The sequence below is a fragment of the Urocitellus parryii genome, chromosome 7, assembly GCF_045843805.1.
Source record: "Urocitellus parryii isolate mUroPar1 chromosome 7, mUroPar1.hap1, whole genome shotgun sequence".
Taxonomy (NCBI): Eukaryota; Metazoa; Chordata; class Mammalia; order Rodentia; family Sciuridae; genus Urocitellus; species Urocitellus parryii.
Window position 1 is genome coordinate 112,352,320 of NC_135537.1, and position 16,182 is coordinate 112,368,501.

General features: G+C 50.6%; 1 protein-coding gene across 1 annotated transcript; it reads left to right on the top strand.

Moving 5' to 3' along the window:
* The first annotated feature begins 12,479 nt into the window (after positions 1–12,479).
* LOC144255706 (interleukin-36 receptor antagonist protein-like) lies at positions 12,480–15,409 on the top strand. The gene is made up of 4 exons (XM_077800489.1): positions 12,480–12,508; positions 14,061–14,146; positions 14,761–14,888; positions 15,173–15,409. Exons 1-4 carry the CDS (start codon positions 12,480–12,482, stop codon positions 15,407–15,409), a joined length of 480 nt encoding a protein of 159 aa, XP_077656615.1.
* The last annotated feature ends 773 nt before the right edge of the window (positions 15,410–16,182 follow it).

The window sequence follows — 16,182 nt, forward strand, 5'->3', positions numbered from 1 at the left end:
GGGAAGGGAGCATGTCTTGTCTTCAGCCCAGGCCTCCCTCAGCTGCTGAGCAGCCTCCTCTGCTATGTTTAAGATGAACCCTCCTGAATGACTGGCAGCCAGCAAGCCTCTTGGCCCCCACCTTCCTCTGCTCTTTCTCAAGGAGGAATCTCTAAGGATCCTGCCTGTGGCCATCCACAGCCACATTAGGTATTTTGACTCTCAAGGGACATCTGCTTCTTGTTAGGGCCCCAGGACAGTTCCCTGAGGATCACAGACTCTTCAAAATGAGAACCAGTTGTTCTCAACGTTCCCTGCCTCAAGATCCTCAGGGCCTGACTCCACAGTTACCCCTACACAGTGAACAAGCAAATCAGCAACCACGCTCTTAAACATGGCACCAGGTCCTCCAGCATCCTGGGCCTGGGCCAGGGAGCCCACGGGCATCTCCAGATAGCCAAAGCAGTGAGAGAAGTTTCCCCACACCTGGCTTCTGAGCAGCAGAAGTTGCTTTTGCCCAGAAGTATTCTTGATCCTGGATTCAAAGTCACAGCTCCAGCTGTGTTTAAGGGCAGAGGAAGCCGGGTCAGGACCTCCAGGCTTTCTACTGAGCAAGGAGGGAGTCTTACCTTCTGGTCCCGGGTGTCCCACTTTGGTCAGGGAGCTGGGCTGGCACAGAGGTCCTGAGAGGCTTTGGATGAGTGGCTGGGAAGCAACACGGGTGTGTCAGGTCTGGGCTCCTTGAGAAATATGAGCAGAAGGGACACCAGGAAACAAGAGCGAGGAGACAGGCGGGGGCTGGATGCTGGACTGAGGGAGGAGAGCAACTTTCTAGACAGCCTTGGAGGCAGGGGTGTGGCCCTCTTGACGCACTAGTGGCGTGAGGCCACATCCAACCTGGCAAATCACAGCCTCCGCTCAGGGGATTTACACACCAAATATGCCACACTTGTAGAAATATCAAAAGCTTATGCTGTTACTGAGTGTTAAGAGCTTTACTGGTTAACCTTTTAATCCTCTTAATAACCCTTAGGGGCCATTAATCTTTATTTCTTATATAAGAAAACAGAGGCCCGGAGAGATGAAAACACTTACCCAAGTCACATGGCCAGAGACACCTAGCACGGTGGAAGCCAGTCTCTGGGTCCTTAGGCACTACGTGACGCGCTTCCTCGAGGTCTTGGTCCTCTGCTTACTGTGCTAGCTGAGAAAAAGGTGGTCCTGTGTTTAGCTTTGGATACTGAGGACCTGCTATGTGTCCAGGGGAGGAGGCTCACGTGGTTGTGTCAGGGGACAGACAGATGAGGATGGTGGGAATACAAGGGTAAGAGAGAAATTCTATAAAACCACCCCACTGTCATGACCCCCACATGCTTTCTTTGCCAAAAAGCAATTTACCTGTAGCCCTTCCTGGCTTAAGTGGGGAGGGTATGCCACATTCCTCAGCAAACTACCCATTATCAGTCAGGAAATGCAGGCAGGAAATAACTTTGATAAGAGGAGCCCAAGAAGGGAAAGATTTTTTAAGACCCTTTTCATGGACCAGATCCTGGGCGATAAGGACAGCTCCTCCTAACCATGCAATTCGTAAAAATGATTAAAAATCCAATTAGAACTGGTCAGCATGGGCAGAGGGGATCTAGAATTACTGCAGTGGGGACTTGAAAAGTCTAATGTCACCTGTCATCAGTCAGATGTCAGGAGGTGGACCTGGGCAGAACTTTCTGGAAAATTCTCTGGGATCACTAATAGAACTGAAGAGCAGGAGAGGCAGGTTGTCCCTCTCCTCTCTGAGAGGACCCACTTTCCCCCTTGAGATATCCTCCTTCCCTCTTCTAATCCCTTCCATAAGCTCATGCCTGTCCCTTGGGGTGACCTGTCTGAAATCTTTCTGACTTGGTCCCATGAATCGTGGTTGAAGGGTGGGTGGTCTTTGCATTGCCTCAGTTTCCTGGAAGGCCCCAGCTCTGACACGGCAGGAGTGGTCTTGAAGGTTGGCGGTTCCTTAACTCTGAATCAACAATCAGCTGCAGCCTCAGCGGGGGCAATGCAAGGAACTCATCACCCCTGAAACATAACATTGCTGCTCAGCCGGAGACATGAAAAAAATCCTATTCCTTATGAGGCCAGGGAGACAAAAGGACAGTTAGTGTATATAAAGAGGGATTGGGTCAGGAAGATGCGATGTGGGCTGAATCTAGAGGAAATTAAAATGCTAATACTTCCAGAGCACTTCCCTCCTCCACCTGTTGCCAAGGCTACCTGCCTCCGGGGAATTGTTCCTCCCTGCGAGGAGCTGTTATGAGTAGTCCCTGGGTGGTTCCCTTCCTGCCTGTACCCCTGGGTGGCTCGTTCAGCCCTTGGATTACTCCATCTTTGGGTCACCCAGGCAGGATGGGAGGAGTGCGCATGAGAACAAAGGGAATCTAAAATAATCTATAAAAAGGTCAGGACACCCCCACTCCCTCTGGCACCAGCTTCGGACCCCCCCTTTGCGGAGGAGTCTGTGTCTTTCTCTCTTTAAATAAAACCTCTTGATCTTGCCTCGGTGTTTCTTGGGTGTTCAATCTTCAACATTGGGGAGCGAGTCTGGGACCTGATTCTCAACACCAGTATCACCCTGTGTACCAAAATTTGCTGTCACACAACTCTCCATGAGTAGTCAAGCATCTACTCTCTGAACTCCCCCATTACCTCTCTTCCTTGGAGCGTTGCAATAACCCCAAATGGTAACCCTGTGTCTTTCTTACCTCCCTGGAATTAAGTGTCCACCAAGCAGTGACCCGGATCAGAGACATGGACACAGTCACACCCTCCCTGCTCAGAACCACTGGTGGCTCCACTTTGTACCCAGTGTAGTAGCTCTGGTGTGGCTCTTGGCACCCACAGGATCCCACGCCCACCTCCCACACTCAGCCCCTCTGCCTCCCCTGCTTTGCCCCCACAGGACCCCCCAGTTCTCCCAGATTGCTCTGATTTGGGCCTTGAAGTTTTTCATCTAGTTCCTGCCTGCCTTTGATCTACCTCGTCAGTGCAAATTTCTTTCCTTTTTACTTTTTTAAGGTATTTCTTTACTTTCTGTCATGACAAGTGTCATAGGCCACTCTGATGTGCTTCCTGCCCCAGCCCCAATTTAGCCATTTCCCCAAGGGTGCTGAGTGTTTATATATCACTATGAATGAACCCCATCTTTATACTTTGGTGCAACTGAGGTACTTGGAAAGGTTTTGATCCTTTGGAGCATGATACTGAGATCAGGGAGAGAGGTAGAACCAGAGAAGCATTTGATCTGGACCTAGCTACTTTCCATTGCTTAAGCAGGTCCTTCTGAATTATGAGTCTTTGTGAAGGCCTTGTGAATGATGAGTCTTTCCAGACCAGCGGTGGGAACAGGTATTGTTCTGTCTAATTCTTTGAAAAGTTTTTATCCTTAGCTTTAGGGATAGTCACAACCATATCACAAAGGGTGAGAAGGAGGAATTGGAAACATACTGTTGTGCACCTTATTTTACCATAAGGTGGTGTTGTGTTATTGGAAGTTAGTCTTATTCATTAAGGACATGCAAGCCCTAGGGTAAGCAAAAAATTATTTAACGGTATAAATAATAAGACAATATAATAGGTAAAGTAGAATCAAAATATTTTAACTCGGGAGAAGGAAGAAGAAGATAAAAGAAATACAGAACACATGGAATAAATAGAAAGCAGTAGAATGATAGATAATAATCTAACCATATCAGCACTTACATGTAAATGATGCAAAAGCACCAGTTAAAAGACTGTGCTTTCCAGATTGGATTAAAAAACACAAGATCTGATCATACAATATCTAATTATGAAGTTCTAAAGACGATGATAGTTTAAAGGTAAGGAGGTGGAGAAAGATGTCCCATGTAAACCCTAAACAGAAGACAGCTGGAGTTGCATGGATGACAGCCAAAGCAGATTTAGAGACCAGGAAGACTAGCAGGAATGAAGAGGAACATTCCTAATGATAAAGGGGCCAAAAATACATAAAGGATCTTCTATGCATGTACTCCCCAAAACAGAGCTTCCAAATACCTGGTGCCCCAAATAGGTGGCACCATCAGGAGGAGTAGACACATCTCCAATTTTTGCTGGTGTGTTCAATACTCTTTCCTCTATAACTGATAGAGAAGTAGGCAGACTCAGGTCTCCAGAAGGTACAGGACAGAAGAGCTGGACAATGCTGTGAGAACCTGGGGCTCAATGACAACACCCCAGTGGCAATAGCAAGAGAAGTCCCACATGACCCAGCACGTCCACCTGTGGGCGTACACTAGAAAGAATTAAACACAGAGACCTGAAAAGTTACTTGCATACCCACAGGCTATAGCTGCATTATTCTCTGTCATGAGAGGGTGGAAGCAACCCCAGAGTGTTCATTGACTGGTGAAAGGATGGAGAAAATGGAGCATATATATACATGGGAATATTACTCACCCTTGGAAAGGAATTGGAGTCCGGATATAAACCACAACCCAAGAACATTAAGTGAAATAAGCCAGCCACAAATCAGGACGCGTGCTGTGAGGTTCCACTTGATACCCAGGCGAGTCAAAGTCATGGAGATGGGAAGGAGGGTGGTGGCCAGGGCCTGGTGGGGGCAGTGGAAGTCATTGTTTACTAAGCACAGAGTTTCAGTTTTGCAAGGTGGAAAGCGTTCCTGTGAGGCCTGATGGGGATTGCTCAATGGTCTGAATGACGCCCCTGAGTAGTTCATGTAAATGTGGTTAAAATGGTAACTTGCATCTTACGTATATTTCCCTGTAATTAAAAATGATAACTAAAAATCTATCAAAAAAGACAGATGTACAGAGACCTGTATAATAAAGAGACGAGCCTCGTTTACAACAATCCCGTTTTTGAGGCACTTTTGAAAGAGGGTGATCCCCTTGGTGCCATGCCCCCCAGATGTTGCCTAGAGAAATGGAGCCCCCTGGGTCCTCTGGGAGCAGCTGTGGTGCCCAGGCTTGTCTGCAACTGCATCAGCTCGCTGGACGAGCTGGCCAGATACCTGTGGAGGGAGTGGAGACATGGGAAGCCTGTGTGTCCTCTGGTCCAGGCGGCGGGGACTGCCTTCCCAAGTGGTCCCTGCTGGTGCCTTGATGGTGCCCCAGCGGCCAGCAGAGCCAGCCCTCACCCTCTTGACCCTTGGCTCTCTCTCATTTGGACTTATTTCCAATGTCATGTTCGTCCCCTCCATCAGTGGCCACCCACACACCCCAGGGGAGGGGGGTCAGGCTCTGGAGCCTTGAGGTTCAGATGAGGCAGGCACCTGGGCAGGCTCTGGACGTCCTCACCTGGATCTCAGGTAAGGAGGTTGCTGGTGGCTCTGGACCTGCCCCTGGTGACTCAGTCAAGAGAAACTGCCTGTGGGTGTGACATGCATGGGGTCCCACCTGCCTCCTGGTTGCCACCCGCTCTCCTTGCAGAGCTGGCCATTTCTACTCCCCCAGCCTCCACCCCCACCCCTGCCCCCACCCAGGTGCTGAAAGGTGCCACAGGACAACACAACCAGGTGGAGACAAACAAGGGCAGCAAAGCGGGGCCCCTGCCCAGCACTGGCCACAGTGCCCTGCCCTGGCCCAGCCTCTCTGACCTCATGGCATTCTGTGGTCCTCAAATGTCTTAGTAGCCAAGGTGGCCCTGCCCTCTCTGTGAACCCCAGGTCACCCTGTGATGTGGCTTTAACTGGAGGCCCACTTCTGCGGCTGGCTCCCAGAGGTGTTCTGCACATGGCCACCATCTCTGGTGCCCAGCAAGGCCCTCCTGGGTGCTCTGTGCTATCGAGGTCACCCCAGTGAGTGACGAGTCCCCACCCTGGGCCAGCTCTCTTCCAGTGGCCCCTTGGTCCTTCATGGAAAGAGAGTCTTGCAGGGAGGTCCCTGCTCTAGCTCCGCCCTCATTCCTTGCATCTGTAAGCAAGGGGGACTGGGGTTTCCTGGCCTGGACTGAACTGCCAGAGTTCACCTCCTGCTGGTTCTGTGGTCTTGCAGGAGTCGCTCACCCTCTCCAAGCCTCCTTGGCCTCAGTCAGTTTAAATAGGAATATAAATTGTACTGATCTAGTGGGACCGATGTCACAACAAGAGGGGACGAAAGCGACACTTATTTTGACACAGTGAATGTGTAGCAGAAGTTAACTGTCCTCGTTAGACACTAAGACCCCACAGCAAACCCTGCAGCGATGGAGTCTGGCATTTTCCCTCTCTGGGGATGAGTCACAGGCACATGTGACAAAGCACTGGGTCTTGAGCTGCCATGGGCTTCCGCCAGTGTGCACTTGGTGCTCACTGTACCCAGGAGGGGGAGGGAGGCAGGGACTGCTGAAGGCACAGAGCACAATGCACATGGGTGACTGAGCTGGCTCGGCACAGCCTCGCCTCATGCAGGCCTCACGACACCCCAGGGGCCGGGCTGTTACTGTCCTCTTCACAGGGAATTGGAAACGAGTGGGTCAAATCCTCAAATCAGAGCGGTGAAATAAACTTCCCAGGTCATGAAGATGGTGGTGATGTTGGTGGTGATGAAGATGGTGGTGATGATGGTGGTGGTGATGATGGTGGTGGTGATGATGATGGTGGTGATGATGGTGGTGGTGATGAAGATGGTGGTGGTGATGATGGTGGAAATGAAAATGGTGGTGATGATGGTGGTGATGAAGATGGTGGTGATGACAGTGGTGGTGGTGATGATGGTGGTGATGAAGATGGTGGTGATGATGGTGGAAATGAAGATGGTGGTGATGATGGTGGTGATGAAGATGGTGGTGATGAAGATGGTGGTGATGATGGTGATGAAGATGGTGGTGATGAAGATGGTGGTGATGAAGATGATGGTGGTGAAGGTGGTGGTGATGAAGATGATGGTGAAGATAGTGGTAATGTGGGTGATGGTGAAAATGATGATGGTGGTGATGGTGATGTTACCGCTGTTGACCGGTGACGAGTTCTTGCTCCCCGATGTTGAAGAATAACACCAAAGAAGCACGCCGAGGCAAGGTCAGAGTAGAAATTAGAAATTTATTAAAGGACAGAAGAAAAGACTTCTCCCGGAGGAAGAAGGGGACCCAAAAGGTGGAATCCAGTTAGCGGGCAATGTGTTCCCCTTTTTATAGGTTTGGTGATGGAATGTAGGTGGGAAGGGTTTGGGACAAAGGAGTAATCTGGTCATTTCCCTAGTCGTCAAGTTTGCTGTTCATTAGCACTTCTTTGGGATGAGCTATCTCCAAATCTGTTGGGGGCTATATCCTGGGCTTCATTAACATTTCTTTGGGATGGGCTGTCTTCGAGAATCTGTTGGGGGATGTTCATTAACATTTCTTCCAGGTGGACTTTGGCCTAGGGCCTTTTCGGAACTTTATTAACACTCCATGAGTTGTCCTGTTTTCCCTGAGTCATTCCCAGCATGGCCTCCATTTTAGATTTCACTCGGTATTAGACCCGATTTACCTAACTACACTGACTACCTAACTTTAAATCTGGCTTCAGTGATGGTGGTAATTGTTGGGAGCTGGCGACCACACCCTGAAAATGGCGCTGGTTTCCTGCTTCTGCTTCTTTAGCGGTTAGAGTTGTTAGAGGCAAACAACTCCTTGTAAGGCTGTGGGGCTGGGCTCTGGCCTGCTTCCGCTGCACTGTACCTATTAGACTTTTCCACGTGGTGCTAGTTCATTGGCGGGGCTGGGTACTTAAGCTAGGGCAGACCGACCGCTCGTGCTCTTTCCTGTTTTCTCATCATGCTTCAAGGGTCCTGAATAAACTGCTGAAAGAAGAATCCTGTGTCGTGTTTCCCTTGCTGGCGAGGGGTCACGTAATGATGATAAAGTTGACATGTACACACCTACTATGTGCTGGCACCATCCTAAACATTTCATGTATATGAACTCATTTAGTCCTCATAACAATAGCAGAATTTTTATTCCCTTTTTATAAATGAAAACTCAAAAGCTAAAAGCTTAAGTAACTCGACCAAATGTACATGCTAGTAAGCAACAGAGGTAAGACTCGAACCCACACAGTCTTGACGAGAGCTCAGCTAACTCTTTCTATAAAAGGCTGTGGAGTAAACACAGTCTCTGCCATAGACATCACCGTGCAAAAGTGGCATAGTCATCAGGGCTGTGCTCCCACTAACTTTATTCATAAACCAAGCTGTGGGCTGGTCTTGGCCCACAGGCCAATCTTTGCCAACCCATGGTCTTAACTGTTCCAGGAAAAAAAAAAGGAGGGTTCACAAGCATCAATACTTTCTGGGAAATGAAATCATCATAATAAAAACAACGGAGATAAAAATAGTCATCAGCTCCTTGGCTTCTTAAACAAGGATGGTGGACAACTGAGCTCCTATTTACTAAGACATCCTGTGCACCTGGCACCACCGAGAGCAGGCAGTAGATACCACGCAGGGCACATTGGGTGGATTACACAGTCTGCTAAGTGGTGAGCCCCACGGAAAGAAGTGAGGCATGGTGGGGGGCGTGGGAGCAGGGGAGGGACGCACAAAGGGGATAACATGGCCTCGGTGAGAGGGGTGTCGCAGCAAAGGCCTTGGGAGGTGGGGACAACGCCAGCTTCCGGGTGGGGAGCAGAGCCAGTGGGAAGGCCCCTGAGAAGGACCACGCTGGCTTGTAGAGGAAGAGCGAGGGGCCAAGAAGGACCATGTCATCTTGTTCAAGAAGAGCAAGAGGTCCACCTGGCTCCTGGTCCCCTTAGTGGGGAAGGAGGAGGCTGAGAGCCCATGGGAGTCCAGTGGCATGGGCCTTTGGAGACTTGCCTTTTGCTCACAGAGGTGTGGGGACAGAGGAGTGACAGGACTGACTCAGGTAGCAAAAGGGTCACCCTGAGTGCCTTGGTTCTGGACTAGGTTTCCTGGACTCGGGTCTGACTCTAATCCTAGTTAGTGGTCAACCATCAGGTGATGTAGTTAGTCTTTCCGTGCCTGATTTCTCCTTCCGCATAACAGAAATGATAGTGGTTATCGGATCAGTAACTAAACAGATGTACAAAGAAAAAATCCAGGAGGCCCCTAAACATGATTCCAGGTACACTGTGAGCGCTGGAGGATATTGGTCATTTTAATCATTATTAAATCAGGGTTCCCAACGAGAGCTTCCCGCCTGGGGTCATGAGCTGTGTGAGCCTACAAACTCCCAGTGAGGATACACTGACCGACTGTCCTCCCCTCCACCTCTGCCCAGGACACTGCCCATCTCACACATGTGGTGATGAGTCGCCCCGGGACACGGTCCCCATGAGGAAGCGAAGAGTTTGCTGGAAAGGGAGGATCCCCACTGACGGTGAAGCTTGGGGGGCCCACGTGCTGCAGGAAGCTGTCAGTGCTTAACATGACTCCAACCCAAGCAGCTGAAAATGAGAAACGCCTGTGGTTTCCCATGGGCCTGGGAGGAGGAGGACCCACCTGGCAGGGTTCTCCCACGTGTAGGTGGGGGTCAGCAGGGGCTGCAGCATGCTAGGTCTGTGGGGATGGAGGATCTGCACCCCAGAAGGCTCACTCCCAGGGTGCTGTCACAAGGCCTTGTTCCTCCCCACCCGGGCCCCTCAGGGCCGCTTGAGGTCCGTCCCATGGCCACTAGCTTCCACTGGGTGAGCCACGATCAGGGTGACCTAGCTCAGATGTGACACACTGTCCCTTCCCACCAGGTATCACATTCATCAGGAGCAAGTGGCCAAGGGCAGGCCACACTGAAGGGAAGGTGTGAAGTGCTGCCTGTTATAGGATTAATACCCCATAACACACTTCAAAACCCCCGTACGGAGGCTGTGAGGTCAGGGCAAAGTAGCACCACCCTTGAAAATAAGAAAAAATGACCACAGTGTGGGCTTTCACGTTGTCAAAGGAGACAAAGTTTAAATTACCCCAATTAAAAAATTGACTCTCATACACACATGCAGTGAGTAGGAGTCAACGGCTTACTATTAATATGTGAGGGAATCACAATGATAAAACCGATTATCTAAGGATGGCTCAAGGAACAAAGGTCTTTAGTATTCATTGGGAAAGAAATGCTGGAATAGGCTGGCTCAGTTACAATTTTTAAAAATTACTGCCTTTGAAATTTTTTTTATCAGCCAAAAAGAGTTGGAATTTATCAATCTTCTCCTAGTTCACATCTAACTTCAGAGAATCTGTGTCTCAGTTTGATTTCTGTTGATGAAACAAAATACCTGACACTGGGTAATTTGTGAGAAAAAGAGGTTTTGTTTGGTTGTTTGTTTTTGTTTTGTTTTGTTTTTGGCTCACAGTTCTGAAGACTGGGAGGTTCAAGATTGGCATCTGCATCTGGTGAGGTCTTTGTTCCTGGTGAGAACTCTGCAGAGTCCCAAGGCAGTATAGGGCATTTTATAGTAAAAAATAGCACTATTATGGTTTGGACGTGACCCCCAAAATATCAGGGGTCAGACAATGCAAGAAGGCTTAGAGGTGAAATCACTGGGTTATGAGAGCCTTAACCCAATCAGTGGTGGGGATGCACTGGGAGCCAACCAATAGCAATTAGTGAGACAAACCAAGGACCCATTTCTGAGGGAACTGTTAGTGGGGCCTGTTTGACAATGTGAAAGCCCACACTGTGGTCGTTTTGTCTTATTTTCAAGCTTAGGGATATATCCCAGTGCCACATCCCCAGCCATTTTTTTAATTTTTTTTTTTTTTTTTTATTTTGAGATATGGTCTCACAAAGTTGCTGAGACTGGTCTTGAACTTGCAATCCTCCTGCTGCCTCAGCCTTCCGAGCTACCGGGCTCACAGGTGTGCACCACATGTGAGCTCATTGGTGCATTGCCCATTCATTCATCCTGTCTGGATTCTCATTTCAGCACGTTTTGTAATAGACAGAGCTGGTAGAGGCACCCCCGGCACCCCAGCCAGCTCGCTGCGTCTCTGCAGGGCCAGCCACGTGCATGCTCCATTCTGAATGGGCAGAACTTGAAGGAGCTCGATCAGCCCGTGGGCACACAGGGCTAATTCACTGTTGAGAATGGCACCCTGGCATTTAGGGGAAACGGTGTCCACCTCTACAATCACTTTGCAGACAAGAGCCTATTTTTCGAAAACCACTTTGTCAATAGCTTAACTCTGGAATTTGTTCTTGTAATTGGCAGTAATTTCTGAGTTGTTTCTATCTGGCCAATTTATAGTGCATTTAATTATTTTGCATAAGCAGCATCTACATTAAATTTATATTTCTGAATGCTATTTATCACATTGGTAGTCTTATGTGAATAAGAGGTTATTTTCTGTCTTTCAATCAACCCAATATTTATTTTTAAACCCCTTAAGGATTTTTTTTGTCCCACATGTTTGAATATGGTTTCTTTAAAATTCATGCTTTTACAATAAATAGTTACCGATGGTGGTCAAGATGTTGTTAAATTGTTCTGCACTGACGGGTACTAATTCAGAGCCATCACGGAGAGTCTTAAAAGCATATTGATGGATTCACAATCATGATTTTTTTTTTTTTGCCAATGAGATATTTAAGAAAGATCAACTGTGGAATCATAGATGTTTGTCACAACCAAGCGCTCAATAGCAAAATTGAACCAACACAACCCAACAAAATAAGGACCAATAATAATGGGCTGGAATAAATGAATGATAAAAGACCCTTAGGAATTTTTTGCAGAGCTGTTCAAACCTAGGAAGTCATTATTCATGTTAGTGTGGGAAACGAGTCTGCTGTGGTGCCCCAGAGAGCAGCAGGTTGAGAGTGGCCTCTGTGACGCTGCAGCAGGACAGCTGTCTGCAGTGACGTGAGGGAGGAAGAGTGTCCTCCCTCACCGGATTTTTGATGGTGCATTCACGGAAGCATTCACGTTCTTCTCCTGGTTTGCTCTTCTGGATTTTCAGGTTTTTCTGCAGTGGACCTGTAGCCTACACGCTCCCCCAGTAGGAATTCCCCATGGCCTGCATCTCCATGGCCCTGGCAAAGGCAGGCAGGTGGGGAGGGGAGAGGAGGGAAGAGCTCTCTGCAGAAGCTGCTTTTCTGTGTGCTCCTCAGAGCCCCAAGGGCCCGGCTCAGAGCTGCAGGGAGGTTGTCTCCAGAAACTCCCTTCCCAGGCTGGGCCGAGCAGCAGGTGCTTCAGGAGGCTCCAGGGTGTCACATCACCCTGCTCCTCCCTGGCTTGCAGTTTCAGTCTCCTCCCAGCGACTTGGGAGGAGTGCATAAATAATCAAGTATGCACTTAAAAAGCTGGAGCATCCTCAAGGAGCTGCAGACTCCGCAGGCTCCCGCCAAGGGAAAGGAGCCACTGAGGTGTCCTCTGAGTGCTGGCAGGGCAGGCTCTCCTGACCCCAGCCCCAGAAGCCCTGGCCCAGTGGAGGTGGTCACCCGCTGGGAGGCTCAAGAGCCTGCTTGCTACCCGGGCCCCTGACAGCCCTCAGCCTTTGTCTGCACCTAAAATTTTTTTGCTGTTTGTTTCAAAATAGGGGAATCTGCACATCGAGGAATTCAAGATGGTCCTGAGCGGGGCACTGTGCTTCCGGTGAGTGTGTGTGGGCCTCCGAGGGGAGTGAGATCTGGGTGGACCTGTCCAGCCTTGTGAGGGCGGGAAGGACCTGCTGCCCCAGCGGGGGCTCCCATTGGAAGACAGGCGGCTGGGAGTCAGGGCCAACAGTCACTGCCCCTGCCGTTCTTCCACCCTTTCAGACTGGGACAGGCCCCGGCAGCCCGCCTCAGGGGACAAGTAACCATGGGGAAGATGGGAGCCAGGAGCCCCCTCCAAGCTCCGCTCTGCTCCCCACACCATGAGTTCATGTCACTCCAGCCACTGTGCCACCTCCTCCCTGCAGCCCTGGGGGTGGGGGAATAGAACAAAAACAATCTCCAGAGGTCTGTCCACCCACAAGTGTGTAGCGACCCAGAATCTCAGCTGTGTGTGAACTTCACAGTGAAGGGGGAGAGCAGCCCTCTCTGACTTGAGTCTCGTCTGACTGGTCCTCCATATCCTTGGTTTCCACATCCACAGATTTAAAATATACATATATATCGCATCTGCGGTGAACATGTGCAGATGATCTTGTCATTATTCTGTAAACAATGCAGTATGACAGTGTTTGCATACATTTGCATGATGGTAGGTATTGTAAGTCATCTAGTGATGATTTATGGTATGGCAGAAGACGTGTGATGCTTCTATGCAAACACTACACCAGTCTGTGTTGGGGCCTTGAGCCTGGTGGATTTCGGCGTCTGTGGGACCAGCAGCCTGGGCACTTGGGGGACGACTGGCTAGCATGTTTCAAAGTGTGTTCTATGGGCCTCAGTCCCATGGGGCTCTTTGTACATTAGAGCTCTTTGATTAAGTACATGCGGCAAGTGGTGCCTTTCCTGTCCTGGTAAGAGCTCACCGTGCCACACAGTATGCCAGTGACTTTGGATCTTACTAAGTAATGGAGCTTGTTTAATCATGTAAGGGCAAACATGCAGCCAACGTTTACACTGCAGACTTTTCCCCAGTTAATATCTGCAGAAACCTGCTTCAGAGTACATCTTTCACCTCACAGTATATCAGAAAACCAATCAAGTCATATACAAGCAATAACTAAGAAAAGTAAAATAAATCAATTTTAAATTTAGAGAAAATCCTCACTCAGAAAGGAATACATGGCCAAGTGGAAGTAAATGACCACTGAAGTCTTCAGTAATACTTGAAGACACAGATTTTAATCAGGAAGAGACCTGGGTGCTACCTAACCCATCTTTAGCAATGAGGAGACTCATTGCTAAATGAGCCCAGAGAGGGTGGGTGACTTGTTCCTGTGGCTCAGCAGCATGGACGGCAGCTGCAGTCACTTCTCTCTGAGAGACTATGTGGGGACTGTGGATAGGAAAGATTGGATAGGGTGAGACTCAGGTGGGGGCCTGGGCTCATCCCCTGGTAGGGTAGGAGCCCAGCAGGCCTGGGAGAAGGCTGGGCTGTGGTACCCAGCATTGTTGGAAGAGAGGGTGGCAAGACTCTCAGACTGGGGGACTCTGGGCCAGGGCAAGCTGCAGGAGCCCCGCTCCTCACAGCCTCCTCCTTCCTCACATTTCAGAATGAAGGACTCGGCCCTGAAGGTGCTCTATCTGCACAACAACCAGCTTCTGGCCGGAGGGCTGCACCCGGGGAAGGTCATTAAAGGTTGGTGTAGAGCAGGACCTGAGTGGTCCCCATCCATGTCCCTCTGCGGGAGGCACATGAGGAGGCTTCCCAGCAGGCCTGCAGACCTCAGCAGCAGGGGACACTGTGTGGCCTCGTGCTTACCCACATGCTGTGGTGGATCTTCTCTGACAGTGTCCACCTGTCCACCTGGGGACTCCTAAGGGTCACTGGAGCCAGTGGGCCCTCTGCTGTAGTGTGCACATGTGTGCTGCTGCGTGTGTGAGCATTGTGTGTGTGTGCATGGGGTGGGGGGTGCAGGGGGAGCTAATCCACTTCTGGGAGGCTCATAAAGACAGGGCTCAGAACGGAGGCCTGGGCTTCAAACGAGGTGCTGGGGAGGGTCTCTTGAGGTTGGAGACAGCTCTAAATGTGGGGGCTGCAGTGTCAGGTGGCACCAGGTGCTTCTGTGCCTTGATGTCCACTCTGGGTCAGTGGCAGGAGGGTGGCCTTCCCCCTGTGACAACTGCTGAAAGATTCCCCTTCTGCCCAGCGTGGGGACAGGAGGCCTCATGCTGGCCCTGCTCCCAGAGTCCAAGAATGGGGAGAGGGAAACAAAGGCCCCCAAAGGCCCGTACCTTGACTCTTGCCCACAGGTGAGGAGATCAGTGTTGTCCCCAATCGGTCACTGGATGCCAGTCTGTCTCCAGTCATCCTGGGTGTCCAGGGAGGGAGTCAGTGCCTGTCATGTGGGACAGAGAAGGAACCAACTCTGAAACTGGAGGTGAGCCCTGTCCCTTGTCCTCACCATCTGGAGACTAAGCCGGCCAGTTCTGAGGCTGGGCACTGCCTCTGGGCACCTTAGGGACCCAGCAAGCTGCTGCTGGTTGCGGCTCTGCCTGCTCCCTAAGGGCTCTGCGTAGCTCTGACCTCCCACTGTCCGCCCCTGCCCCTCACCACTGCTCCTTGCCCCTGCCCCTGGCCCCTGCCCCTTGCCCCTGCCCCTCACCCCTGCCCCTCACCCCTGTCCCTTGCCCCTGCCCCTCACCCCTGCCCCTCTGCTGGCAGCCGGTGAACATCATGGAGCTCTACCGCAGTGCCAAGGAGTCCAAGAGCTTCACCTTCTACCGGAGGGACATGGGACTCACCTCCAGCTTCGAGTCGGCCGCCTACCCAGGCTGGTTCCTCTGCATAGTGCCCGAGGCTGACCAGCCTGTGAGGCTCACCCAGATCCCCGAGGACGCTGCCTGGGACACCCCCTGGGATGCCCCCATTACGGACTTCTACTTCCAGCCCTATGATTAGGGCCATGGTTGCCCTCACAACTCCCTGGGCAGCGCCAGCTCCAGTGGGGGCAGGGTTGAGGGGGACCGTCCCTGCTCTCAGAATTCAGGGCACCCAGCCGTGCTCCCTTCTTCTGGCCTCAGTTTGGGGATCAGTACCCACATTCATTGCCCACGGGGTGGTCCTACTGTGGAACCTTAAAACACCATGTGGGATTCCTTCATGCTTAAAGGTGCCTGACTCAGCGCCCAGGTGCCCACTGAGGTCCTGTCACCCCCCGGGGTGCAGGAGAGGGAGGTGGCCACAGGTAGATGGACCACGATCCCCTGCTGGTCCAGCCCCTCCCCATTCCTGCCATGGCCTTCCTCTTCCATCTCTGCCTCTTCCTCTGGCCCTGGGCCTGGGAGGGCCTGGGAGGGTGTCACTGGGGAAGCAGCTTCATCTCAGAAGATAGGAGGTGGGCATCCCATCTCTTTTAGAAACCCAAGATACAAAGAAAACCTCCAGTGCTGGTCTCTCCTCCCATGGAAAGATGCTTACAGCACGTTGTGAAGAGCATATTACAAAGTCAGAGCTCTTGCCATTTCTTTTGAATTTAAAAGAAATACCTAAGTATATATTTCTGAATCAAACCTCTCTGGAAGGAACGGCAGTAGCAGCAGGGTCTGGGTGGTGGTGCTATAGGCGACTTTTCTATTTTTATTTTTAATCTGCTTCCTAGTTTTTCCATCATGAGGATGGGTTCCCATTGTCATTATAAAAAAGATGTTAGGAGGGACCTTGAGGGAAGTGGA